This window comes from Ictalurus furcatus, chromosome 18 (genome assembly GCF_023375685.1).
Source record: "Ictalurus furcatus strain D&B chromosome 18, Billie_1.0, whole genome shotgun sequence".
Taxonomy (NCBI): domain Eukaryota; kingdom Metazoa; phylum Chordata; class Actinopteri; order Siluriformes; family Ictaluridae; genus Ictalurus; species Ictalurus furcatus.
In genome coordinates, this window is record NC_071272.1 from 18040709 (window position 1) to 18067400 (window position 26692).

The following is a 26692-nucleotide window of genomic DNA, read 5'->3' on the forward strand; positions in this document are numbered from 1 at the left end:
GCAACACACAACACTCTGTCCAGCTGTGGCTTCTTTGGGAGCTACTTGACCTAGCAAATATAAACACACATTTCACCATATAGTATCTGAAGTGTTACTTGATCTAGGAATTTCTGATCATCTGCATTGTTGTATAAAAGCTATTGATTAAATATTAATATTCAGCTCCGTGGTAGTGTGTGAAGGTGGAGAGTTGGAGCTATCAGTAAAATATTTTAATTTTATGTTAGATGGAAATGTTTGCTGAGAAATGGATGGTTATTTGTTGAGCTGATTTAGTGATGTCATCAGCAGATTTAGGTCTGGTTGAACAGCTCTGGTTGAAGATAGTCTGATGACACAAGCTGTTCGGGACGTTCATTAAGCTTGACCCTTAATGCACCCCGCTTCTTTTTTATGCTAATTGTGTGTGTGTGTGTGTGTGTGTGTGTGTGTGCCGCCCCACCACAAAGTGATTTTACTTATGTCACAGGGCATCCTGTGTCTTAGCTGCATGCATATCAGCTGTGAATAGGAGCAGAAAGACGTGAGACCTTCAGCGATCTGTAATAAGACCGTGATTTTCCAGTTTGTTTAAAGCCCTTTTAAGAGTTCAGCTGTGGGATTCGGCATGGTTAGATATTTTGATGCTATTGTTCAGTTAATTGGTTGTGAGACAGCCGTTTATTCAGTGTATGAAATATCGGCTGAATGTAGGACGAGACCGCAGTTCGTGCTGTAGCTTATGAAGCAGGCTATGTTTTTGTTTTTTGAGTAAAGCTACAGAATTAATTGTATAGCCTATTACTCAAAATCCAAGGTGTAAAACCATGTAAAGCTGAAATAAACCCTGCTGGAAAAAAGACAATAAAAACCCTCACAGAATTTGTAATGGTTTTAATGGTTATAATGAGAATTGTATTGGTTTGAACTGCAATGTGGGTGTCTACTGGTAATTTGTTGCATTCTATTGGTGGCATGTTATGTCTAGTGGATACCATTTATCCTCAGTTGACCGCATAAGTTTTTAAGTGCATTTTGGAGATCCGTCCAGTGTATTTTTAGTTGTTTTCTTGTAATTATTATTAATTTTTTTTTTAATTAATGCGATATATAATGAGTGTTTATTGGTCACATATACATTACAGCACAGTGCAATTCTTGTTTCTACTCATATCCCAGCATATTAGGAAGCTGGTTTCAGAGTGCAGGGTCAGCCATTATACAGCACCCCTGGAGCAGAAAGGGTTAAGGGCCTTGCTCAAGGGCCCAACAGTGGCAGCTTGGCAGTGCTGGGGCTTGAACCCCCGACCTTCCGATCAGTAAACCAGAGCCATAACCTTACTATAATTTTGCATAAAAAATAAGTGGATGGAAACAGAGTTAGTGAAAATTGTTAGATCATTCACTTGTCTTGCAGTAAAACACATGGGGCTGTGTGAAAACTCCAGCTCCTTTATCTATAGTTGGTTGAAATGACAATACATCAAACGCTGGCTCTTTCTCAGTATGTTTTTATGCGATCATGGACAATTGTACTGATATATCACGGATGATACGATATGGCACAGCCCTACCAGGCATCCCATCCAGCGTATATTCCCGCCTCACATTTCTGTGATCTGGTTAAAGCAGGTAGTGAAATTTAGTGAGTGAGAGTGGAAGGAGTCTCCAGTGTCAGTTTTCTGACATGGGGAACGCAGCGAGACAAAGAGACTATAGTGTAACTGATGGCAGGAACTAACCCCAGAACAGATAAAATACAACATTTTGTCCTGTAGTAAATTGTTCGTGGTGTCAAACTGCTGAGGTATAAGAGGAATAAACCACTTCAGGATGTGCTTTTATGTGAAAATCATCACTGATGTACAGCTCCATCATTGGCTTGGGCTTTGACTGAATGCGTGTTGTGATGACGTCTTGGCCCAAACCTGCAGAAAATCTGTGGTAATTAAGAAAAATTGCAAGCTCCTCTGAATATTACAGAGTTTGCGTTCAGTTCTGCGTCCGCAAAATCTCTAATTCCTGGAGGAAATGATTAGAGCATTCAAAAATGAAAAGCAATAATGAAATGTCGAATAAATTGATAGAATAGTCAGTCTGGGCTGAAGCAGTGATATATGGCTCCTTGTGTAATATCTGTTCGAGAGTTGGTCTGCTGATAAGCATGCATTGCAACACAGTTACTGACTGTAAAAGAAAGTTCAGCGGTGGTGTTCGATAGCCGTGCGAATAGTATGAGGTCAGAAGTATATCATCAGGGACACAGTGTACATGCCAGGTCATGTGATTCACTTCAAAGAGACGTGAACGAATGCAAAATATTTATTTTAGTATACATGTTACTGAGCTTAGTAGTTAGCATGTTTGCTTCGCACCTCCGGGGTTGGGGGTTCGAATCCCGTCTCCACCCTGTGTGGACAGAGTTTTCATGTTCTCCCTGTGCTTCAGGGGTTTCCTCCGGGAACTCCGGTTTCTTCCACAGTCCAAAGACATGCGTTGTAGATTGATTCGCATTGCATTTGCGTCCTGTGATGGGTTGGCACCCCGTCCAGGGTGTCCCCGCCTCGTACCCCGAGTTCCCTGGGCTAGGCTCCTGGCTCTCCGTGACCCTGTGTAGGATAAGCGGTACAGAAAACGGATGGATGACTGGATATATGTTATTGACAGAACTCTAGGGGTTATGGGAATGATGTGAAACAGCGCTTTACAAACCATTAGTCTCTGAATCATCACCGGTTTTGTGATATCTTTTTCTAACATTTTTTTAAAAATAGCTTTGACAAAGTCTGAATAATTGATTTGAAGTTAAAATCTTAAATGCAAAATGTTTTTAAAAATTATTATTGGAATTTATTAAAATGATACACATTTATTGTTTTTTTTATCCTTTTCCGTTTAAAGTAACTTATGTTTTTATATATTTTTTTTTTGCATTTTAAAAATCATTTATTTTTAAGTGTTACCGTTGTCGATAGTGTAGTGTCCACCTGGCGTTTTTGTTTAGATAAAATAAAATGTTGCATCTAAAATTTAATACGGTATATAGTTTTAATTTTGGAAACGTTTAAGGTTTAAAGTAGTGATTTCTGGAAATGACTGTGCTGGCAGTCAAGTGAGGTTGTGAGTAAATACTACAGGAGCATTCATCCTGCCTGGTGTAGTTTTAGAGAATATACTTTACAAATCAAATGAGCTGATGCTGTCTCTTTGCATATGACATGGTCCACAACGTAATATAGGTGCTACCTAACTCTCGTTTAAACTTGGTCGGTTCCGTCTTTGTTACAGGCTTCATACCTACACGCTTTGCGCCGCTTCATGTTTTTTCAGGACTATGGACACTGGATTGGGAAATTTTCTCTGACTTTCAGGACAAAAAAGAAATAAATACAATAATCACCCTGTCAACAATCAGATGTCATGGAAGACCAATTACACTTGTCCTCAAAACGTACAAGCTGTAATTATTTTAAAAGTAGAATTATACTCGAAGCGCCATCAAACTCTCCCACGTCGGTACCATTTAAGGAGTTCCTCAGAAGTGCCGTCAAGCTTCAAGGAGCTCATTTGTTTGTTTTACCCACCCTCATTTCCTCCTCCTGTTGTACATTTCCTAAAATGGGAAAGCTCATTTGATTGGCCTCACCCAAACAATATAGCGAAATAAATAACGCTTAGCCTTCTACTGCATGAATTATTACAGTTTAGTTTGTAATTCAGTTAGTCAGTGTGCGATGGTGGACAGTATCTTATAGTCATAAATAACACAAAGTGTATGAGATTACAATTCCAATTACTGCATTTTCCGGACTCTAAGTTGCAGAGGATTTTGCCACCTAGTAAACATGTAAAAGTTATACCTTCTAGAAATGAATAACAGTTGTAAAAAGTATGAGGACGGATTTTACTCACTCAAAATACATAAAGTTTTTAAAATCCAAATATGTTTTGGGTGAAATATCTTTTCAATTCTTACTCTTTAAATTCTTAAATCTTTCTCTTGAAACATAAAATGTAGCAAATAAGGTGCAGTTACAAAATGTCTGAAATTGCAACCATTTTTTTCTTGCTTTGAATGTGGAAGAAATGTAAGTAAACTATTAGAGAAGCCTAGTGTCTGTTTTTGCTATGCATGCCTGTTTAATTCATGAGTGCACATGCCACAGTTCCATTATCGCATGCTGTTGCCGTATGGCAACAATTACATTTTGCCATGTAACAGAATACTCAAAATATATAAACTTGTTTAAATGACAAAACATAAATGTTAACTTATCTCAGATAGTGTTTACATTTTTTTCTTTAAGTAGTTTTGCCTAAATATTGAAAAGTTAATCGCATTTTGAGAGCCCTCCGATGATCTTCACCATGCCATGTGATTCCAGACAGCACAAACAGCACTTCCTGGTCATATGACGTGGCATTTATTTTGTTAGGTCAAAGTTAAAGCCCCCCTTTTCCAGTTACATGTAGGAAAATAGTAATTTTCTATTATTCCCTGTCAAAAAAATGGAGATACATTAGTTGTTGTCATGGCAACACCATACAGTAAAGAGTTAGGAAAAAGAAAACCCAGAAACACAGACCAACCAAAGTCAAATCAGGAAGCACATAATTACAAGGGGGGAAAAGGGATTAACCAGGACCTGAGCACTTTGTGAAGTGAAATTGAACCTTGCAAATCACGGTTGTAAACAATGCTTGTTTTGGATAATGAGAATTGTTCTAGTTTGGGTAATGGATCAGCGATGAAAAAGCTGGAGTGAAATAGTTACGAGGTTTCCTACAATGGATTGCTTTGTGCATTTATCGAAGAATAATCCATTAATCGGCTTAAGTGTGGCTTATAAATGAAGCCAGTTGTTACAAATATCATTTTCACTAATATAATGTAAAACAAAACTGTGAGGAACAACTTTTAACATCATGTTAGTCTAGTGATTTTCTCCCCCAGGGATAATGAGTTTCATAAGGAAATTGTTGATATGGCATTTCACAGCTGGGAGCCAAGAGAGCAACACTGGCCATGCTGTCTGGGTGGGAGGGATGACGTACTCCCCTTCCCTTATCAATCACAGCAGCACTAGCCAATCGTGGGCATCAGTGAGATCATGTATGTGGAAGAGGGTAGATAGCGCTTTCCTCTGAGTGTGTGACACAGCATGAGCAGCAGGTAGAAAATATACATTTGGCTGGCTTGACGTGTCTTGGAGGAAGCACGTTAGACTTCATCCTCGCTGGTTGGTAGCTGTTGTATGTTCTGAACCTACTGGTCGGTAGGTGGAGATGGCAAGTGGCAAAAGTGGGGAGGAAAAAGCTACATCTATCTATATTTGTATTAAATCACATAGAAGTTGCCTCATCCGAAACGTAACCAGCCTCATTTAACTATGAAGCTTTACTACAGCATCGAAAAGATATCAAGCCCCTTTCCATGAAATAACATATCAAATATATTATACGTATCTTCTGATTTAAAACACAAACAAACGAATGCTGATAATTTTGACTAATTACTGCAGCCTACAAACAGTCTTTACTGGAAGCTAACCCTAAACCTAGCTTCTAACTGACCGATTTAGGAGACAAAAAAAGGTGGGGGGATCAGGATTGAACAAATCAGTAGCCATGATGCAAAGGACAAACAGCTCTAACTCTCCTGCTAGCACAAAACACACTTAAACATGTTAAACTTGCTGACTAGCTCACCATTTTACTTTACATTATAACTTTAATTAACTTTAACTTTTTAGTTTTGTGAATAAGGTTTCTGTGAAACCAAACCATAGGACTGAGCAGCAAATCGGAGCTTTGACTGCTAATAAGTATATCACTTGGTGTGTTAAAAAATGTAAAAAAAAAAAAAATTAATAAAAAAAAAAAAATTGCAACTACTATGTATTACTTTTTTCCTGAGTAGTTCACAAAGCATTTTAGTAATAAAAGAAGGTCTTAAGACTGAAAAGTTTGCCGTATTCCAGATGGATTCCTACGTCACCAAGACACAATCACAAACAGTCTTAATCGGCAGCTTCGGTGACTAACCCTATTCATATTAATGAGCGTGAACATTATATACATAGTGTGTCTATTGTGAGAGTGGTTCAATGATTGTGGAGTTGTAAAAGCACTCATGTCACCTCACCTCGCCTATAAAGTAATGCAGTACCACCGGAAATCAGAGTCAAAGGTGTAGCATATGTACCTGAAAAGTGAAAGTGCTGAATCATAAACATTCAGAATATTTTTTTTTTTTTTTTTTTAAATGTCAATATGTATAAATGTCCGGGTGTGAAAATTAACAATAAGATCAAATTAAGCATGTTTCATGTACACAAGTTTCAGGTTCTGGAGCAGTGTTCGCTTTAAAAGGACAGGAAAATGAGGTTTATGGAGAGCAGGTGAAGGTGTGATGATATTTCCAGCTGTGCAGTCAGGAACTGCTTGCTGGCGGAGGCAGTTAGCTACATTATTATTGGAGAGTCCAAATAGATTTTTAGGTGTTCTCCTGATAGTATTATTGAAGCAATTCTGATCTCCTCATACATACCGACTTGGTTAGCTGGTCAGTTCTGATTCCTGACTGCTGTGGTTTAAGGTTCAACACCATCCTGTGATTTACATAACCACGAGTGAGTCATTTCACCCGAAGGGAGAGGAAGTGATGTCACGTGCTTGAGCACAAGTTTGTACAAGGTGAAGGTGATTACATCAGTGGTGCTTGAAAATTTGTTTCGAATTTACGATAATTCTGCAACTTAATGATCACAAATAACAAAAGGGTCACATCATGTATTTGAATTGATTTGAATCATTTAGATTTCACAGTGTAGGTGTGTACACACTAGGTGTGTAACACTGTAGCGTGTTAATAGGAGCGGTGTGTAACGCTGTAGTGTGTTAATAGGAGCGGTGTGTAACGCTGTAGCGTGTTAATAGGAGCGGTGTGTAACGCTGTAGCGTGTTAATAGGAGCGGTGTGTAACTCTGTAGCGTGTTAATAGGAGCGGTGTGTAACGCTGTAGCGTGTTAATGGGAGCGGTGTGTAACGCTGTAGCGTGTTAATGGGAGCGGTGTGTAACGCTGTAGCGTGTTAATGGGAGCGGTGTGTAACGCTGTAGCGTGTTAATGGGAGCGGTGTGTAACGCTGTAGCGTGTTAATGGGAACGGTGTGTAACGCTGTAGCGTGTTAATGGGAGCGGTGTGTAATGCTGTAGCGTGTTAATGGGAGCGGTGTGTAACGCTGTAGCGTGTTAATAGGAGCGGTGTGTAACGCTGTAGCGTGTTAATAGGAGCGGCGCGTAACGCTGTCGCGTGTTAATGGGAGCGGTTCTTAACGCTGTCACGTGTTAATGGGAGCGGCTCTTAACGCTGTAGCGTGTTAATGGGAGCGGCTCTTAACGCTGTAGCGTGTTAATGGGAGCGGCTCTTAACGCTGTAGCGTGTTAATGGGAGCGGTGTGTAACGCTGTAGCGTGTTAATAGGAGCGGTGTGTAACGCTGTAGCGTGTTAATAGGAGCGGTGTGTAACGCTGTAGCGTGTTAATGGGAGCGGTGTGTAACGCTGTAGCGTGTTAATGGGAGCGGTTCTTAACGCTGTTGCGTGTTAATGGGAGCGGTTCTTAACGCTGTTGCGTGTTAATGGGAGTGGCTCTTAACGCTGTAGCGTGTTAATGGGAGCGGCTCTTAACGCTGTAGCGTGTTAATGGGAGTGGTATGTAATGCTGTAGCGTGTTAATAGGAGCGGTGTGTAACGCTGTGGCGTGTTAATAGGAGCGGCATGTAGTGTATTGTGTATGTATGGGGAAAGGGGAAATGGGTATTTAAATGAATGATTGTTAGTTACTTTCTGATCTTCTCCTTTCTATAAGCTGTAATGAACTGCAGTCTGAAAATTTTTCCCTCTCAGTAGTTTTGTTTTTGGAGCGAGGGCACAGCATACAACACACACACCTTATTACTTTTTATTTGACTAAGCCAGACTGCTGTGGACTGTTCCATCACCTCCTCCACCCTGAGCTCGACCTCGGCAGGTTATGAGGTCTCATAAACAAAACATGAGGAAACCATGCATCAGGAGTCTGCCTTTCTCTTATTATTTTTTATTTTATTTATTTTTATTTGCAAACAACGACTGCGAAATCTCATTGAGCTGATGAGACGTATTTTCTCAGTGAGCTAAAAAGACATATTTTCTCAGTGAGCTGATGAGACGTATTTTATTTGTAGTTTGAAGAAGCTCATGTGCTGATAATGTTATGGGTTACTATTTCACAAATCGAGGAATGCACAGGGATCAAAACGCATCGAGTGCAGATCCCGAGCCATCTAAAGTCATACAGACGCCAAAAATTGTCTGAGATTTACTGAATTTACAGGAAAATAAAGTGGTTTATAGGATCTTTATTACAACACTTATCACTGAGGACTTTAAACAGCTCCAGGAATTTGTTCAGAGTTGCCAGATTGGCTATAATTCCTTTTTTTTATCACAATGTTTATAATCCATCATTCCAGTCCTTCTTCGATGTGTACTACATATGTGTAAGCTTTTTAGTGCGATGTCTGATGTCCAAACCTAGCATTTGTGTTTTAATACTTATGTTTTATATGTGTGTGTGTTCCAGTACACTCGGGTTTGGATCCCCGACCCAGAGGAGGTGTGGAAGCCTGCTGAGATTATTAAAGACTACAAAGAAGGAGAGTCTGTCTTGCACCTCAAACTCGAAGATGAATCGGTGAGCAGTCTCTCCTGTCTCCTGTCTAAATTTTACCGTGTTCAGAATCACAGGTGAATCTCATAGGAGCTGAATCTCTGCTGCAGCCTGTGTTTCTTATTCAGCACAGCTGTGTGCGTGTGTGTTCATGTTCCTTTATTAATCATTAACGTTGTTTTTGTGAATGGGAAGTACAGGCCATGAAATATGCAGCTGAACTGTGTGTATGAGACTCTTCTCAAATAACAATGCAGCATATCAGGGGAAATGATCAGAGCCATAATCACCGCCATGATGTTCCCTCATGTTTTCTTTTCTTTTAGAAACACACGACTCACATTATCCCACCTCATGGCAACTGCGATTGCATTAGCCTTAAAGTCCTTATGAAATCAAAACTGGTGATTTAGAGCTTTTCCTCTCTTTGCACGAACGACACAAGTAAGACTCTGTATACTAACTGTCCACTTTATTACACATTTGTGCAATTATCGAGTCATGCCAATCATGTGGAGTAGCACAACGCATAAACGCATGCAGATACACGTCAAGCGCTTGAGTTAATATTCATCTCACAGCAAGGCTGTGGAAGCACAGATAACCACTCTTTTCAGCTGTGGTGAGCAGAAAAGCAACACATTGAGGTGGAGGGACTACATCTGCAGTAGACGACATCAGGTCCCACTCCTGACAGACAAGAACGGGAATCTGAAGGCACAGGCTCACTGAAACTGAACAGATGAAGATTGAAAAAAGACTAGATGACATTTACACTACCGGTCCAAAGTTTGGAGACACTCAACTGAAACATTTCTCATGATCTTAAAAATCTTCTGATCTGAAGGTGTAGGATTAAATATTTGAAATGGTGTTGTAGACAAAAAATATACTTGTGCCAACATATTCATTTCTTTCATTAGAAAACATTTTATTTACAAACAAATCTATTTTTTTTTTGTTAAACTGATGATTTGGAGCGTAATATTCCGAAAAGTAGCCAATAAGAGTCCAGCGTAGGTGGGAACTCCTTTAATACTGTTCAAAAAGCACCTCGGGGAGATTCCTCAAGAAATCGGCCGAGATTTCTGGAAATTCTTGGCAAAAAGAGTGTCAACTTTGAAGATGCCAAAATATCATATTATTTTGATTTATTTTGGATTTTTTATCACTACATAATTCCCATAGTTCCATTTGTGTTATTCCAAAGTTTTGATGACTTTATTATTATTCTAAAATGTGGAGAAAATAAAAATAAAGAATGAGTTTGTCTAAACTTTTGACTGGTAGTGTATATTTAACAGTCCAGTTAAATAGTTAGGTTTTTTTTTTTTTTTTTTAAAAAAAAGGTAAATATTTACCATTATTGTCATTTATTCAAGCCACCAGAGCTTCTTTATTCCTGAACTTTCCACTCACCCACATGTAGAAACTGTTTGAATATTAGAAAATGAACATTGCTTACACATTTTTGTTTTTTAGTTATTGAGTTTTAAATGAACTACTTTTCATTTCCAATGAACGCTCAAATAGCCTCACATGTATGATGACTAAATAATAACCATAGCAACATTGATGCTAGCTGATAAACTTCATCATGGGATTTTTAAACAAGCCATGCAGTCAGGAACGCCGTGGATATGAAACCCATTTAGAATGCCATGGCTCTAGGATAATGAACATGACAAAGTGGCAATGGGCAAAATGGCTGCGAGAAATCCCATACACTTTAGCAGGTTTGCTAAGTTCATAATGCTAATGGATTTTGTGTCTGACTTCCTGTTTAAAAAGGAAATATGTCCATATATGGATACAATTCATGGATCTCATACCATTTTATGGGCAGTTAAAACACTATCTTATGATATGCTGTCATAACTGATGTTAAAATTGAATTATTTTATGTCTATTGATCAGTCAGGATCGACATTCAGCTGCACTGTGATGTACGACAATGGGTTCCATAATTATGTGAAATGTTATATGCATTTGTATGAAGAATTTCATGTCAGCCTGAGAGTTAAGATTCTCCCTCAAGACTCTGTTGCATTGTTTCATCAGACATTGCCATATCCAATTGGTCCTAAAGACAACCCACTTCCATTCCTTCGAAACCCTGACATACTGGTGGGAGAGAACGACCTCACGGCCCTCAGCTACCTGCATGAACCTGCGGTGCTGCACAACCTCAAGGTTCGCTTCCTGGAGTCCAACCACATCTACACCTACTGTGGTAAGTTTCTAATACAAGCTTTGAATTTGTCTGCATTTCATTGAATGAATTAAAGTATATCAGTATATCAGTATGTATCGTCTTCTATTCCATGACCTTACCCACCCATGTGATTGTATTGTTTTGAAGACGTTTGGCTTTAAAGAATGACCTGTTTTCTGTGACGAAAAGTAAACAAGCGCTTAATAATATTTAATTTTTCTACTCAAAATATATAATGAAATGTAATGACCTTTTGATTTTGCATTTGAATTTTTGTTTGGTGGGGAAATTTTTTTTAAATGTAATTAATTTTTTTATTGATAAACTGTTCACTTTTAGTTCACATCAACTAAATCTAAAACCCATAATAACCAAACGATTAAAATATGACTAGAAGTATTATCTGTTTGTGTCAGAAGACTAAAACTAAATTCAAATTAGCTGTTAAAATGTTGTTCATCGACCAAATATGGCTGAATTCTCTCAGAACCTGACAATGGCAACTAAAAATGAAACTTGTGCTTTTTATGTACGTTTTATCTGTAAAATTGTAAATTAATAGGCTGTTAATGGGCTATTTGAAAATATTTTCATTATATTTATTTGATACATATGAAATATAAATGTTTGAAATAAATATTAAATATATGTTTAATATGTATTTGATTATATTAATAGGCTATACACTCACCAAGCACTTTATAAGGAACACTAAACTAATACTGGATAGGGCTTCTCTTTGCTCTCTCTTCATGGCGTGGATTCCACAAGATGTTGGAAACATTCCTTTGAGAATCTGGTCCATGTTGAAATGATCGCATCATGCAATTCGTGCAGAGTTTTCAGGTGCATTTTCATGCTATGAATCTCCGGTTGTACCACATCCCAAAGGTGATCTGGATTCAGGTCTGGTTACTGGGAAGGCCACTGAAGAACACTGAACTCATTATCATGTTCATGAAACCAGTTTGAGACGACTTTTGCTTTGTGACATGGAGCATTATCATGCTGGAAGTAGCCATTAGAAGACGGCTAAATTGTGGCCATGAAGGGATGCACATGGTCAGCAACAATACTCAAATAGGCTGTGGCATTCCAGCGATGATTGATTGGTATTAACAGGCCCAAAGTGTGCCAAGAAAACATTCCCCATAACATTACACCACCTCCACCAGCCTGGACTGTTCACACAAGGCAGGTTTGGTCCATGGATTCATGCTGTTGGCACCAAATTCTGACCCTACCATCTGTGTGCCTCAGCAGAAATCAAGATTCATCAGACCGGGCTACGTTTTTCCAGTCTTCAACCGTCCAATTTTGGTGAGCCTGTGCCCACTGCAGCCTCAGCTTTCTGTTCTTGGCTGACAGAAGTGGAACCCAACATGGTCTTCTGCTGTTGTAGCGCATCGTCCTCAAGATTCATCGTGTTGTGCGTACTAAGATGCTTTTCTGCTCACCACAATTGTACAGAGTGGTTATCCGAGTTACTGTAGCCTTTCTGTCTGCTTGAACCAGTCTGGCCATTCTATGTAGACCTCTCATATCAGCAAGGCGTTTCCGTCCTCTGAACTGCTGCTCACTGGATGATTTTTCTTTATTGCACCATTCTGAGTAACCTCTCGGGACTGCTGTGTGTGAAAATCCAAGGAGATCCGCTTTTATAGAAATACTCAAAGCAGCCTGTCTGGCACCAACCAGCATGCCACGGTTAAAATCATTGAGATCAAAATTTTTCCCCATTCTGATGGTTGAACATTATATGAAGCTCTTGACCTGTATCCGCAGGAGTTTTTGCATTGCACTGCTGCCAAACAATTGGCCGATTAGATCATTGCATGAATGATGATAATGAGTCTTTATTAATCACGTATACATTACAGCACAGTGAAATTCTTTTCTTCGCATACCCCAGCATGTTAGGAAGTTGGGGTCAGAGCGAAAGGTCAGCCATGATACAGCACCCCTGGAGCCGAGAGGGTTAAGGGCTTTGCTCAAGGGCCCAACAGTGGCAGCTTGGCAGTACAGGGGCTTGAACCCCCGGCCTTCCGATCAGTAACCCAGAGCCTTAACCAAAAGCCACTGCCCCTTAATGAGTAGGTGTACAGGTGTTCCTAATAAAGTGCTCCGTGACTGTATATAGTCTATAGTTATACACGCGTTCTACAGATTGATACTGCTCATTCGGACAGTTAAATTGTACATACACTCCATGTTGATTCACTGTCTCTTCTTACTGTATGTTTTTTTTTTTCTTCTCTTTTTCTTTTTTTTTTTCTTCTCATTGTGCTTCTATTACTTGGGTCCCATTCATGGCATCTCCAAGGGAGCCATAAACTTTGCTGTGGTGTAGTGAAGGTGAACAAAAACATGTCTGTCTGTGTCGTCCTCTCTGGTCATTATGGTGTGTTTTTTTTTATTGGTTTGAGCTTCTCCATGACAACCAGGGCTCGCTAAAGAAATGTAGACGGCTTTTCTTTGCTATAACGACTTTGAGAGTCAGTTCTTCCTCTAGGTTCTACTAAAGAATGCGTTACAGCCTGAATTATATCAGCAATGTTTGAATATACAGGACCCTAAATATTCATTTTCCTCCCAATTCCTTTAGCATTTCCTTTATGTATTCCACTGTATTCCTTTTTTAACACCCCACCATTCTGTTTCCTTTTTCCTTTGAGTGTATGAGTGTATGAGTGTATGAGTGTATGAGTGTATGAGTGTATGAGTGTGTGTGAGAGAGGCTGGTGAGGGAATGACCGTTTACTGCAGCTATCACATAGGTGTGAACAGGAACTAACTTGTCTCGCGGAAGTTCCACTGCATTAAATCCGACAATAAATGATTAAAATGTGCCACATGCTGTTTGTTAAGAATTAATTGAGAAATAATTTAAACTAAATTCATTTGTTGAGCTCCTGGAAGTCTGAAACAACACCAGAGCCTCAATGTACACTACTTTCCTAGACTGAATTGTTCTCTTTCATGGGTAGTCATGCACTTTGTCAGAGAAGTGATGGTGTCAGGCCTTTCTTGACGCCACACTTGTGTCTTCATAGAATGAACATACAGTAAAGCATTTTGTTATAATTAAGGTTTTAAATGAGTTGAGTGCTGAGGGATGTTTGAGGGAAATTTATAAAACTGCTTCACTAAATAATGCCACAAAGAGCACTTACTGTAAGCACTTTAACTACGAAGAGCAATCGGGCTGTCACAAAAGCTTGACTAATAATTTCTTATGTAACATATTAGCAAATCTAACTTATTTTTGGACGGAAATGTTCATGTTTCTGATGATCTCATCTTTGATTTCTGCAGTTTATTTGATTTTTTTGTGGTTTTCATGTGGCACACCTGGTCTTAACTTGTACTTTTATTCTCTCTGTTCCTCAGGTATTGTACTGGTGGCCATTAATCCATACGAGCAGCTGCCGATTTATGGCGAGGAGGTCATCAATGCCTACAGCGGGCAAAACATGGGTGACATGGACCCTCATATATTCGCCGTGGCAGAGGAGGCTTATAAACAGATGGGCAGGTAAGCAGTGATGTATCATAACAGTACAAAAAAGCATTTTTGTTCTTGATAATGCTTTGGGAATGTTTCCACTTTTTTCCCCCAACATAAAGGTTTGTAATGTTTCATTTCTAAAATTTGTTTTAAAACTCTAATGCGTTTTCCCTGAAATCATCTTTATTTTCTGATATATCAAATAAAAACAAATACACACAGACACAACAAATCTTTATAAGTTTATAAGATCAGCCATAAAAGTGGTTTATAAAAACGTGTAGTCATTAATATGGTGAATACATCCTTGATTTGAGACTGGAGCTTGTCTTCTTTTTCTCTTTTTCTTTTTCTTTTATCTTTCTTTTTTCTTTTTCTTCTTTCTTTTTTTCTTCTTTCTCTTTTTTTTCTTTTTTTTCTTTTTTTCTTTTTTTCTTCTTCTTCTTCTTGTTTTCTTTTTTCTTTTTCTTTTTTTTCTTCTTTCTTTTTTCTTTTTTTTCTTTTTTTCTTCTTTCTTTTTTCTTTTTTTTCTTTTTTTCTTCTTTCTTTTTTCTTTTTTTTCTTCTTTTTCTTTTTTCTTCTTCTTTTTATTTTTTTCTTCTTTTTCTTCTTCTTCTTTCTGCCCCCCACAGATGTTACTTGACCTTTAATTCCTCCATTTTGCGCTAACAGTAATAAAGATTGGACTTTACATCATGTGCTAAAGGCTCTAGTGTTTGGTTTCTTTATGAACCTCATATTGCTCCTTGTTGATTTTCAAATGCAAGCGATCTTGCATTTGAGACAGGTGTTACAAAACTCAAACAGTACCATAATTATTACTATTATTTTTAGCTGTTATTTCATACCAATGTTCAGTAGTTGAACCTCGAGTGGGAGAGCCCTGAATAATCTCAAAGACCTTCCTGCCTCAGTAATGGCTGGAGTGGGTGGATGATTACAGTGCACACGTCCTCATTGTTGACACCTTTGTAATTTTTCCCCCCCGTGGAAAACAAAGGACTAGTCCGTATTCGCATCAGGTTTAAATCGAGTCAGAGGAGCCCCCGCAGAGACAGAGGGACTGCTCGGTGAGTCACGACAACTGAAAACAGCACAGGAGCGGTGTTGGAATTAAAAAAATAATAATATTGTAGTGGCTTATTGTCTTCAGACTCTTTATTCCTTCTGTGAATGAACCTGGTCTATACATGTTGGTAAGCTATTTAAAAGAACGTCAAAGCTTGAGCTCGAGAGTTCAAATCCTGATGATGCCACAGCCATCCATGGCCAGAAGAGTCCAAAAGAGCAAAATTGGTCGTGCTTGTTGGGAGGGATTACGCTTTCGCCTGTCAGTCAGAGAGGCACTAGTCAGCTGTGCGTATCTCATGTGGAAGAAGTCAGACAGCGAGTGTTTAGCTGCTCTGTGATAGAACAGTTTAGCAATGATATGGTGGCTTCTCATGTCTTGGAGGAAGCACATGCTAAACTTCAACCGTCCCAGTTGGTAGCGGTCATGTGACTGGGATCTGGCAAATAATAAAATTGGAAGAAAATTGGGAACAATCCCACCCCCAAAAAAGAGCACATTGCTGAAATTGTCCCTTTTTTCAGGAACTGGGATGTAGCCCAAGGTGAACATAAGGATTATCCACTGGCATCATCCGCTGGCCATCAAACTCACACCGGAGAGCTTGTGTTAAGTCAGCATTTTTCCTGGAGCCCTAATGCCTCATTTAGTACATGAAACTAAGGCTGCTTTATTTCTGCCTCTTCAACATATCAGTGCTGTATGAATGAATTCAGAGTCCAGTGTGCTAAATTAAGATACTGTAATACTGTAGAAAGCTTGATATTTACATCATAATTGGCCAGTTTGTTTGAGTCCTAATGTTATTTAATTTGGTCAAGAAATTACTCATTCGAATCGGTTAAGGAAATATCAAAAACATTTCGGGGATCATATTTCTGGCAGCATAGTACATCACAGAGAAAGAACAGATAAGTACAATGTACATTGTACAGTCCATACATGATTTCCCAGGGGTTTTTTTTGTGATTGTTGCGGCCAAAAAGTCTTGATTTTGCTGCAGCTTTTTTCAAGTGTGTTTTTTTGTGGAAAACTACTTGAATTGGTGAAATTGCAATTACACAAAATTGTTTTGCACGCTCTTTCACAGTGATTTTTGAGACCTTTTAGCTGTACTCATGTTCGACACGCGTGAATCGGAGAGGGCTTGGGCTGAATGCGTGTTGTGATGACATCACATGACGCGTCTTGGCCCAAATCTGCGGTAATTTTGAAAAATTGCAAGATCCTCTGAATATTGTAGTGTTTGCTTGAGTTTGCGTTAATTTCTGCGATTGCAAAATCACGAAACCCTGGAGGGACTGATTGCATACACTTACTGGCAGCTTTAATAGAAACACGCGTACCCATGCTCTTTCATGCAGTTTTCCAATAAACGTATCATGTGGCAGCAGCGCAATGCAGATACGGGCCATTGAGGTAATGTTCTTATCAACCGTCAAAATGGGGAAAACGTGAACCACAATAACTTTGGCAGAAAACATCCATTATATGTTCACACATTTAAATGTCAGTCTTTTTGTGAATTTTCTTTTTGTACGTTTATTCATTTAGCAGACGCTTTTATCCAAAGCGACTTACAGATGAGGAAATTCAAGCAAAGCGATCTATCAGGCAGAGATCAATACTAGTAGTGCTATTGTACAAGATTTTTAACTGGGTTCTAGAGAAGCAAAGTGTGCTGAGTAGAGGTGTAAGTGCAGAATGTTAGGTTAGGTGTTCACGAAAGAGGTGGGAATTTAGCCTTTTTTTTGAAGATGGTGACCGATTCTGCGGTCCGGACTGAGGTTGGAAGTTCATTCCACCACTGACGAACAGTCAGTTTGAAGGTTCTGGAAAGGGACCTCATGCCTCACTGAGTAAGACAGAGTTCTCAAAGGCATGCAGAGAAGCATACGACACACTTGTACAAACAAGTCATTTTCAGGTAGTTGATTCCTTCCTCTGTACTGTATCTTCTCCAGAGATGAGAAGAACCAGTCGATCATCGTGAGTGGAGAGTCAGGAGCTGGGAAGACAGTCTCTGCCAAATACGCCATGCGCTACTTCGCTACTGTGGGAGGATCCGCCAGTGACGCGAATGTGGAGGAGAAAGTGCTGGCGTCCAGCCCCATCATGGAGGTGTGTATTATAACCCGAAGCGTGTATGCTAGAGTAACTATAAGATGATTACTGAGGGTAATGGAATGGTATCATTACAAAGATAACTCAACAAAATTGAAAAGAAGCTACATTGTGGTGGAATATGGCTAGACTTTTTAAAATAATAATTATTATTATTATTTCAGCTCTACGTTGGCATTTTTATTGTCTGGTCTGCAAATTGACTCCGCCCCCAGCTCTGGTGTTTTTCCCTGAAAAGCATGCACGTGACGTACATATTAGTAATGCGTGATGCCACTGCTTTTCAATCCATTACCAAGTAATAGGATGACTATTTTAATTATATAGAAAATTTAGCCATTTGCAAGCATGGATATCAAGAATTAAGTGTCAAAGAAATGATTAGAGACTGTTCTGTCTTTGGGTCCCGTTTAATTACAGGAATAATCCAGCAAACAAACGATCTAAACAATTATAGGAGAATTATAAACTTATAGGAAAATAATCAATGACAGTTGGAGTGATGTGACCGGAAGTGTTTTATTCCTTGCATACCTCAGCAGTTAATTTATTTAATAGCTCCACCCCCATCTTTAAGTTCAAAGACCTTTAGCACTTTCAGCCCACACTTTGCACTTCTTTATGAAATTGTTTATATTTCTTTATCGGTTCTATGTCTGATTTCTTTTATTTCTTCATTATTTAGGTATCCAGTTTATGTCTTTTACTGCAAGTTTTTTAATGTGGTGTGTCCATCATATAGTTTACTATAGAACTGATAATGTATCAGAGCAAGGCACATGATTCTAAACCTGTGATTTACTTTATTTATGTCAGAGCTGCTGTTGTAGGAACTTAATCAACACACTCTGACCAATCAGATTGGAGAATTCAACAGTACTATGGTAGAATGTTCAATATTGTTTACACGATTGCTTTATCAATGGTCGTAACCCAAAACATTGGCTTAAAAAATGGAGACAGTGTGTAGCAGCAGGCTTTTCTCTAATAGTCACTGGTAGAAGAAGCTTTGGACACCAGCTTGGACTTTTTGGACACCCTTTTTGCTCACTTCAATAACATATCATTACCTCGTTACCTCTCAGGGCACCTTTTTTTTAAATTTTTTTTTTTTACACTAATAGCTAGCTCAGCTGAAGTGTTGGTAAAATTGCTTACAGACCGTTTTTACTCCCACCCTTTTATCATCGCAGGCTATCGGAAATGCGAAGACGACACGTAACGACAACAGCAGCCGCTTCGGGAAATACATCCAGATCGGCTTTGACAGGAGGTATCACATCATCGGTGCCAACATGCGCACGTATTTGCTGGAGAAGTCCAGAGTGGTGTTTCAGGTAAGCGCAGTGTCGCAGGAAAGCTTTCAGCCTTAATTGTACCTCTAACATGAGCCCATCAGTTCATCAGCAGCTCTGCTGAATAAGACGTTTCCCAGAGTGATGAAGCTGGTGTTATTTCTGCAGGCTGAGGATGAAAGGAACTACCACATCTTCTACCAGCTGTGTGCCTCTGCCTCGCTCCCCGAGTTCAAAGACCTGGCCCTGAGTGAGTAGCCCACTGACGAAATCTTCATCATAATTCAATTGAACTGTGCAGCGCTAATTTACCCTCACATATCATTTCCACCAATTAACCTGCAAGGACATAAGAATTATTTCTTCCTTAATGAACATTTGAGTGTACGTGTTTTTAGTAATGTTCAAAGTTAATACTAGTTAATGCAAGTTTTTTTTTGTTGTTTTTTTTAAACATGGCCAAGACCTTCCTACTTTCACAGAAAGAGATTTGACTGGCATTTAAAACGACCAACCACAGCATGTACTTAATGCACAAGATTGTCTCATTTACTCTCTGTTTTAAACGAAATGCTTTAATAACTTTTAACGATAGGATTATGCGAGCTATTTTCAGTCCAGCGACTAAAGCATGCTCAAAAAAATATAATTCCATCAGATTTTATGTGACGCACATTTGTATGAACTTATTTTTACGTATAAAATTTGGCATAGATTGATACAGAAGCCCTTAGAGGCCATCCATTATTATTTTTTTTCTTGCTTGTTATCTTGTGATCTCGACATAACAAGTTGTTTTCTTGTGATCTCGACAAAATTAGGGCTGCAACTAGGGCTGCTAATCGATAATTAAAATAATCGACAACGAATTTCATTATCAAGACCTCTAAAACAAAATTAGGCTCTAATGGAGACTCACTTGTTGTCAGGACAAGCCTTTATGTAAAATGGACATACTTATGTGAATTTCTAACATTTACAGATAAGAATATAAAGGTAAAAATGTTAATTATGTGCTGAAAAAAACATGTCTGGAACACATTAAACAGCACACACATCTGTCGCAGCATCTGACACAACAAGCCTCTTTAATACACTTACGAGTTTGTTTGAAGCGTTTTAATATAAAACATTCTCATGTTTTGGACGACCGGGATGGTGCACTTTTCCTGCAGCAGCTCACTCTGTGATCTCCGCTGTTTTTTAGATGTGTTTTATTCATAGAAATGTGTTTTTCACCATTGTGAAGTGACATCACTGACGGGGGAGTTATCCACAGTGACGTCACAGACCCAACTCATCCGTAATGAAATTCGTTGTCGATTATTTTAATTATTGATTATTATCATATAGTTGTTGCAGTCCTAGAGTTCCCTTAACTAACATTACATTACATGAACATCAGCATTAATACATCATTAGTACTTACAATAAAAACCCGTATTCATTGATAAACTGTTTGTTTAAGCGTTAAGTCTCAGCCTCAGTACCGTTGTTAGTTACTTAAACAGTACTAATCCTAATATTTCTGGTTTCCTCATGTTAATTACTGTCTTACATACTGTTTATAAAGTAAACCTAAGTATTAAAGCTTTTCCGATGGAGCTCAAATTGACTGGACTTTATCCTCATCATGGAGAAAAAGTTTCCTTCACCAGACTTTAGGTCTAAATGTTTAACCTGCTGACTGTTCTATGCTGAAGGTAGGTCCTTTCACTGCACTGATTACTGTTGCATGTTTTTTGCAGACAGTGCAGAAGACTTCACTTACACCTCTCTGGGTCAGAACATCGTCATTCCGGGGGTTAATGATGCTGTGGACTTGGAGAAGACACGGGAAGCCCTGACCATGCTGGGTGAGGCTCATACTTCTCTCATTTCAGCATTGCACCATTTTCCAGACTTTTACCAAATAACAAGAGACGCTGCTCATTCAAGCATGTTTTTACAATTTATAGTACAAGGGGTATGATTCAGCATTCCTATTATCCTTGTGTATTTTTACTGTCAATGAGGCAGACCTGTCAATCAAACACTGTGGGTGGGACTTTAGAGTTCCTTTTTTGTACAGATTGAGTTTCAGAGTGATGAAATCAGTGTAAGTTTCTGGCAGTGGTTACAGATTCTCCTGTAATGTTAAACCTGGAAATGTTAAGTAAAGAATAAAACACTTGTGGGTTGTGCTGTTGTTGGAAAATAATCACCAACGGCCTGGTTTGCTGCAGCCTGATAGTTACTGATCCACATTTCCACAACTAATCTTCCCAACCAATCTTTACAGTTACGTTTAATGTTGTGGAACGACCGTGAGACAAGTTCGTTCCAGTTATCACTTACGTTAGAGCAGCTATAAACCATCATGCAACATCAACCTTCTCTTTTTCTCGCTTTTGGGCTTAAGACAAAAAAAAAAACACAGCTTGAGAAACCGGGAAGTGCAAACTCCTCAGTCTTGAAAATGTGTTGGAAAACCTAAAGTTACAGTTTTTCAATTACAAAGCGCTGACACTGGAGACTCTTTCCAAAAATGCGAAATTAATGTCTCGTTACAGAATAAACATATATACCATATCAGCATAAACACGTTTTATTTCTATTTATTTATTTATTTATTTATTTATTTATTTATTTTATGTGGAGTGTTTGCCATACAAGTCTCTGCGTAAGTTGCATGACCAGTCAGACCACTAGCGTGTACTCGTGATCACTTCAGAATGGATCACAGCCAACACCGATGTATTTACACATTGTGACGTTTTTGTTGCGCAGGTGTGAAGGAGAGCCATCAGATGAGCATCTTCAAGATAATTGCCTCCATATTGCACCTTGGGAACGTGGACATAGTTTCTGAGAGAGATAAAGAGTCATGCCATATCTCCGTAAGTGGATACGACATTATTCTAGTTCACCTAATGCCTTTCAAACAATCCTGTACTTTTGCTAGATTTAATTTCCTCTTTTAAATCTTGAGTTCAGTGGGGGAATTTTAAACATTATCCAAAAATATAGATGATTAGCTAAAATATTTTTGCTTTTTAAAGATTGTACTGGAGCTGTGAGGCTGCTGTAGCAAACAAGTAAGGGAAACCTATAGCTACCAGTTTAGCATTGTGCAAGGTGCCGTATTAAATCATATGGAGTCATTCCGTGTCTCAAACAGACTTGGCATGGTTTCTGACACTGTATGAACCACTGTTTAAAATGTATTTTAAAAATGGACAAAAGGACTTCTCCGAGCTAAAAACAGGTTTATAGTTTGAAAACTACAAACTGTTGTAATAGTTTGGTGTCACTTTGCAGCAACATCAGATTGAGGTAGGAGGTATGGCCTCCTACCTCAATAAAGTTTCAACTTTATTATTAAAAGTGTTCTCGAGACAACAGGTGATTTTTGAGGAAGGTGTGTGTGATGATTTGGACACAGTGTTAAACTGGTGGCTAGTTTTGCACCTCTGAAGAAGCAAGCTTCAGAAACACAAAAGTGGGTTAAGTGTAAAAGTCAATTTTAGCTGTTGCTTTAAATATATCATGACGTGTAGTACTGTTATTGTGTTAGTTCTTTCCGAGTCACACTTCTCATAGATCACTGTCTCTTGCTGTCTGACAGAGAAACGACCCTCACCTTCTCCATTTCTGTGAGCTGCTGGGGATCGAGCAGGACCAGATGGAAAACTGGCTGTGCCATAGAAAGTTAGCCACGGCAACCGAGACCTACGTGAAAAACATGTCCAGCGCCCAGGCTAATACGGCCCGTGACGCTCTGGCCAAACACATATACGCCCATTTGTTCGACTGGATCGTGGAGCACATCAACAAAGCCCTGCATACCTCCACCAAACAGCACTCCTTCATCGGAGTGTTGGATATCTATGGGTAATTCTGCTTGTAATGGTTTCTAATAGCTTGAAAACTGAAAATGTCTGAAAATGTGAATTTGCCACATTGGCCTCAGGTGAACATACTTGGATTATAGATTGTAAATTTGTATTGCTAAGTGAGCATGTGCACAGTTGCTTTGTGCAGCATCAGCCTTTGTTCTTTTTTCCATTATTTCAATACAAGATGAGACTATTGACGAGGGCAGTCGAATTCTGCGCTGTTAAGTGGTCCCTTGGAAAGGGGAAATTATTGATCAGTGCTAGAAGTACTGATAAGGAAGTGCGATACGCATGCACTCTCCCCTTTAAGGGTTTAGAGAAGACAGCAGTTATTAGGACAGAGGTTTTCCTGTGGAACTGGGCTACATTTGAAAGGCTGCTAAATGTTTTACAGGTTGGAAGTTTGGCAAAGATTAGATTCATTATATATACAGTGCTGTATCGCAGCACTGTACTCAATTGCAACTGGATTCTGCAGCAAGACAATGATCCAAAGCATATCCATAGTCCACGTCTGAATGGCTCAAAAAAAGCTAAATTAAAGTTTTGGAGTGGCCTGGTCCAAAAAATAAATAAATAAAAAGTGTATTGTGTGTTTACTCAGGTTGCCTTTGTTTTATGTTGCATTTCGTTTGAAGAGCTAAAACTGTTTCGTATGAGAGATACACAAAACGGAAGAAATCAGGATATTTTTTTTCTCAGCACTGTATTAGAAATAAAACATGACGTGTCATTATTATTTGTGTTTTATAACAACACATCCTGAAGTGTTTTATTCCTTTGATAGCAATAATTTGATATGGATTTTTTTTTTAATTGGTGAAAAGTGATGCATTTTAATCCATTTATAGTTACATTTAATGTTGTAGAAGCTCTGCAAAACAAGAGTTCCTGTTCTGACTTGTGTTATAGCAGCTATTGCCCATGCGAGATGGTCTCCTGTTAAACTCGCACCTCTTGATCCCTTTCTCAATATTAGAATTTGTTTAAGTTTTGTAACTGTATGAATGTATAATAAGAAAAGTTGATCGTTTGATCATTGCCATTTTCATAGCTATTGTTTATTCTTAACGATATACAGATGGGTGACAAATTAAAGGAAAAGCTAGGAAGGATGTAAGGAACTTTTGTAATACTGCTTTGTTAAAAATGTACGATTTGAATTTTATAGGATATGGGAGAGAAAGAGTCAGAGTTTTGGTATTATGCTGGGTTTGCGGTTTGCATAGCTTGCAACGCTAAAAGACCGTTTCCATCTAACAGACATTCTCATGTCTTGATAGATTTGAAACGTTTGAGATTAACAGCTTCGAGCAATTCTGCATCAACTACGCCAACGAGAAACTTCAGCAACAGTTCAACTCTGTGAGTAAAAGACAAGATGGCCGCCATTTCTCTTTTTTTTTCTTTTTTTCTTTTTACTACTCACTAGGGATGGACCGATCCTACTGTATGCAGAGCTGGATCAGTGATTTAGCATATTATCTGATACAAATTTTACGACATGACCGTACACTTTTTTGAGATCTTGCGAACATTTAAAGCCTGGACTGTGATAACTTTCTGTGATGAATTTATGTGATAAATTCTCATAACTAGCAGAAACAGAGCCACTCGGGTACAGTGAGGATCTCAGTATCTGATCAGTAAGAGGTATTGGTTGATGCTTATAGCTCTATTATGCATATTGTGTCAAAAAATGTGAGATCGGTGCATTCCTATTACTTAGGCTGTGTTTAGTTACAGACATAACGCGTGCCTGAGAAATGGTCCTTAATCAATCTTTTCCTTATAATTCTCACAGCATGTTTTTAAACTGGAGCAAGAGGAGTACATGAAGGAGCAAATCCCATGGACACTCATCGACTTTTACGACAACCAGCCTTGCATTGACCTAATCGAGGCCAAGCTCGGTATCCTGGACCTGCTGGATGAAGAGTGCAAGGCCAGTTCTTATTCTCAGGATTCTCATTTATGAGCTGAAAATATTTCACCAGATGAAAACGTTTCATACAGAATGTTACTTGTTATCTGTATGGCCTGGGCCTCATGTCTGAATTTCTTTTCCTCGTTTACATTTAATCAGCTTTGAAAATAAATGGATGTATTTATTAACTCAGTGTTAGAATTAATAATTCATTTATTCATTTATTAATTGCAGTCTACCTCGGGAGATCCTTGAAGTTGTAAAAGATTTGGAGTTGCAGCAAACGAGAAGCTTGAGGTTTTGTCTGAACCTGGTTTGATGTCCTCACTCTTCCTCTCACAGGTACCTAAAGGAACCGATCAGAACTGGGTGCAGAAGCTGTACAGCCGCCACACAAGCAGCGAGCACTTCGAGAAGCCAAGAATGTCCAACACGTCGTTCATCGTGGTCCACTTTGCGGATAAGGTGGGTTAAGTTCAGATAGAGTCAGCTTCAAGTGGAAGCCATTTTGTAAAGCTTCGTAAAGCTTGGTTTGGCTTGTAGAACATGCCTCAGTTATCTCACACTAGGGTTGTTACAGTAAACCACAACTAAAACCAATACTACACACTTGGGGAAAATTGTCCCTCAGGGGTTTTTTGGAGTGGTGAACAGTTCTAGGTTTCTCTGGCATGTTCCACGTTGTAGGGTTCTACATAAACGTTCCCTGCAGGCATGGGTGTGTCAAGAGACTTAAAACCTACTAAAAATAAACCTGCATCTGAATATAGGCAGGTGCTCAAGAGGGGGGAAAATGGCATCCCTCTCATAATTATTAAAAATTATTTTAAAAAATAAAGTTATAAACTGTAGAGCATGTTTTGATTTCTTTCTTTTTTTTAATACCCATGGACTCATGCAGATGTTTAATACTCAACAGATTTCTAGAAAATTACCAATTCAGAAAGTGGCAATGGTCTTTAGCCATCACTATTTCTATATCTAGGCTATCACAAGAACAGGCATCACCAAAGAAAACAATGCCACACTGTGCATGCTTTAGTGGTCTATAAAATAAATAAGCATTCAAAATCTAGCCATTCTTTACACAAAAATGAACAAAGGCTATTTTCTGAACAAATAAAATAATAAAGCAAACAATCTACCTTCCAATCTACAAATTAGGACTCTGCTCACTTGCAACAATTAGGCCAAGTGCGTTCTGTGTACTGAGGTGAAGGGAGCAGGTTCATTGTCCTGCTTTACAGGAGCATTCTCCTCGGTGCCTCGTCTTGGAAGATTCTGATGACCTCACTATGCCTTATCTAGTTGCCTTGCTCTGTGGCAAGCAGAAGATCAGAGATCCGTTCTTCTCCACAGAAACTTCTCAGTTTGCTCTAGATATTTTCAGTTTTGAGAACGTGAACATTGTGAAAGCCTCAGCAGTAATTATATGACACACTGTAAGTGCTAAACTCCACCAAGAGGCATTATAAGCTAATGTTCGGCAGAGGCGTGTATTCCCATTATGACAAACCCTGTTTAATTACGAAACGCCTCCACCTTGAAACGTACTTGCAAAAGATGTTTGTCATGAATGATGTTTTCCGTCTACACCATCTTTGTCTTTCTCACTCATCTGTTTTACACACAGATTTTACACATAATGTTCTCATGAACACTGACTTTATTCAAGAATGCAGAAAAGGCTGGGCAAACTAATGATCGCCCAATACTCATCTCTCCTCCTGCACAATTTACTCCCAGCCCTTATTTAACACACCTCACCCAGGTAATCGCTGCACCAGAATGTTAAAGTGAGGTGTGTTGGAGCTAATCTTTGCAGGAATGGGGTTGGGCAGCTGTGAAGAAACAAAGCAGGAATATAAATGTGATGTGTGGGAAAGGCTACAAAGTTCAGTCCGTACACGGTTTCGTGGAGTTTTTTTGTGATCATGGAGCCAAAAGGCTTGATTTTTCTGTGTCTTTTTTTATCTTCAAAA

General features: G+C 38.8%; 1 protein-coding gene across 3 annotated transcripts in view; it reads left to right on the forward strand.

Moving 5' to 3' along the window:
* myo5b (myosin VB) overlaps positions 1–26692 on the forward strand; it is a 72369-nt gene that overhangs the window by 11841 nt on the left and 33836 nt on the right. For all 3 annotated transcript variants that reach the window (XM_053648936.1, XM_053648934.1, XM_053648935.1), the window contains exons 2-13: positions 8608–8718; positions 10756–10927; positions 14300–14444; positions 17451–17607; positions 18804–18947; positions 19074–19155; positions 20654–20761; positions 21675–21784; positions 22513–22778; positions 24067–24148; positions 24588–24728; positions 25053–25175. In XM_053648936.1, the coding sequence (XP_053504911.1) occupies positions 8608–8718; positions 10756–10927; positions 14300–14444; positions 17451–17607; positions 18804–18947; positions 19074–19155; positions 20654–20761; positions 21675–21784; positions 22513–22778; positions 24067–24148; positions 24588–24728; positions 25053–25175 (1641 nt within the window). The remainder of the gene's footprint in view (positions 1–8607; positions 8719–10755; positions 10928–14299; positions 14445–17450; positions 17608–18803; positions 18948–19073; positions 19156–20653; positions 20762–21674; positions 21785–22512; positions 22779–24066; positions 24149–24587; positions 24729–25052; positions 25176–26692) is intronic.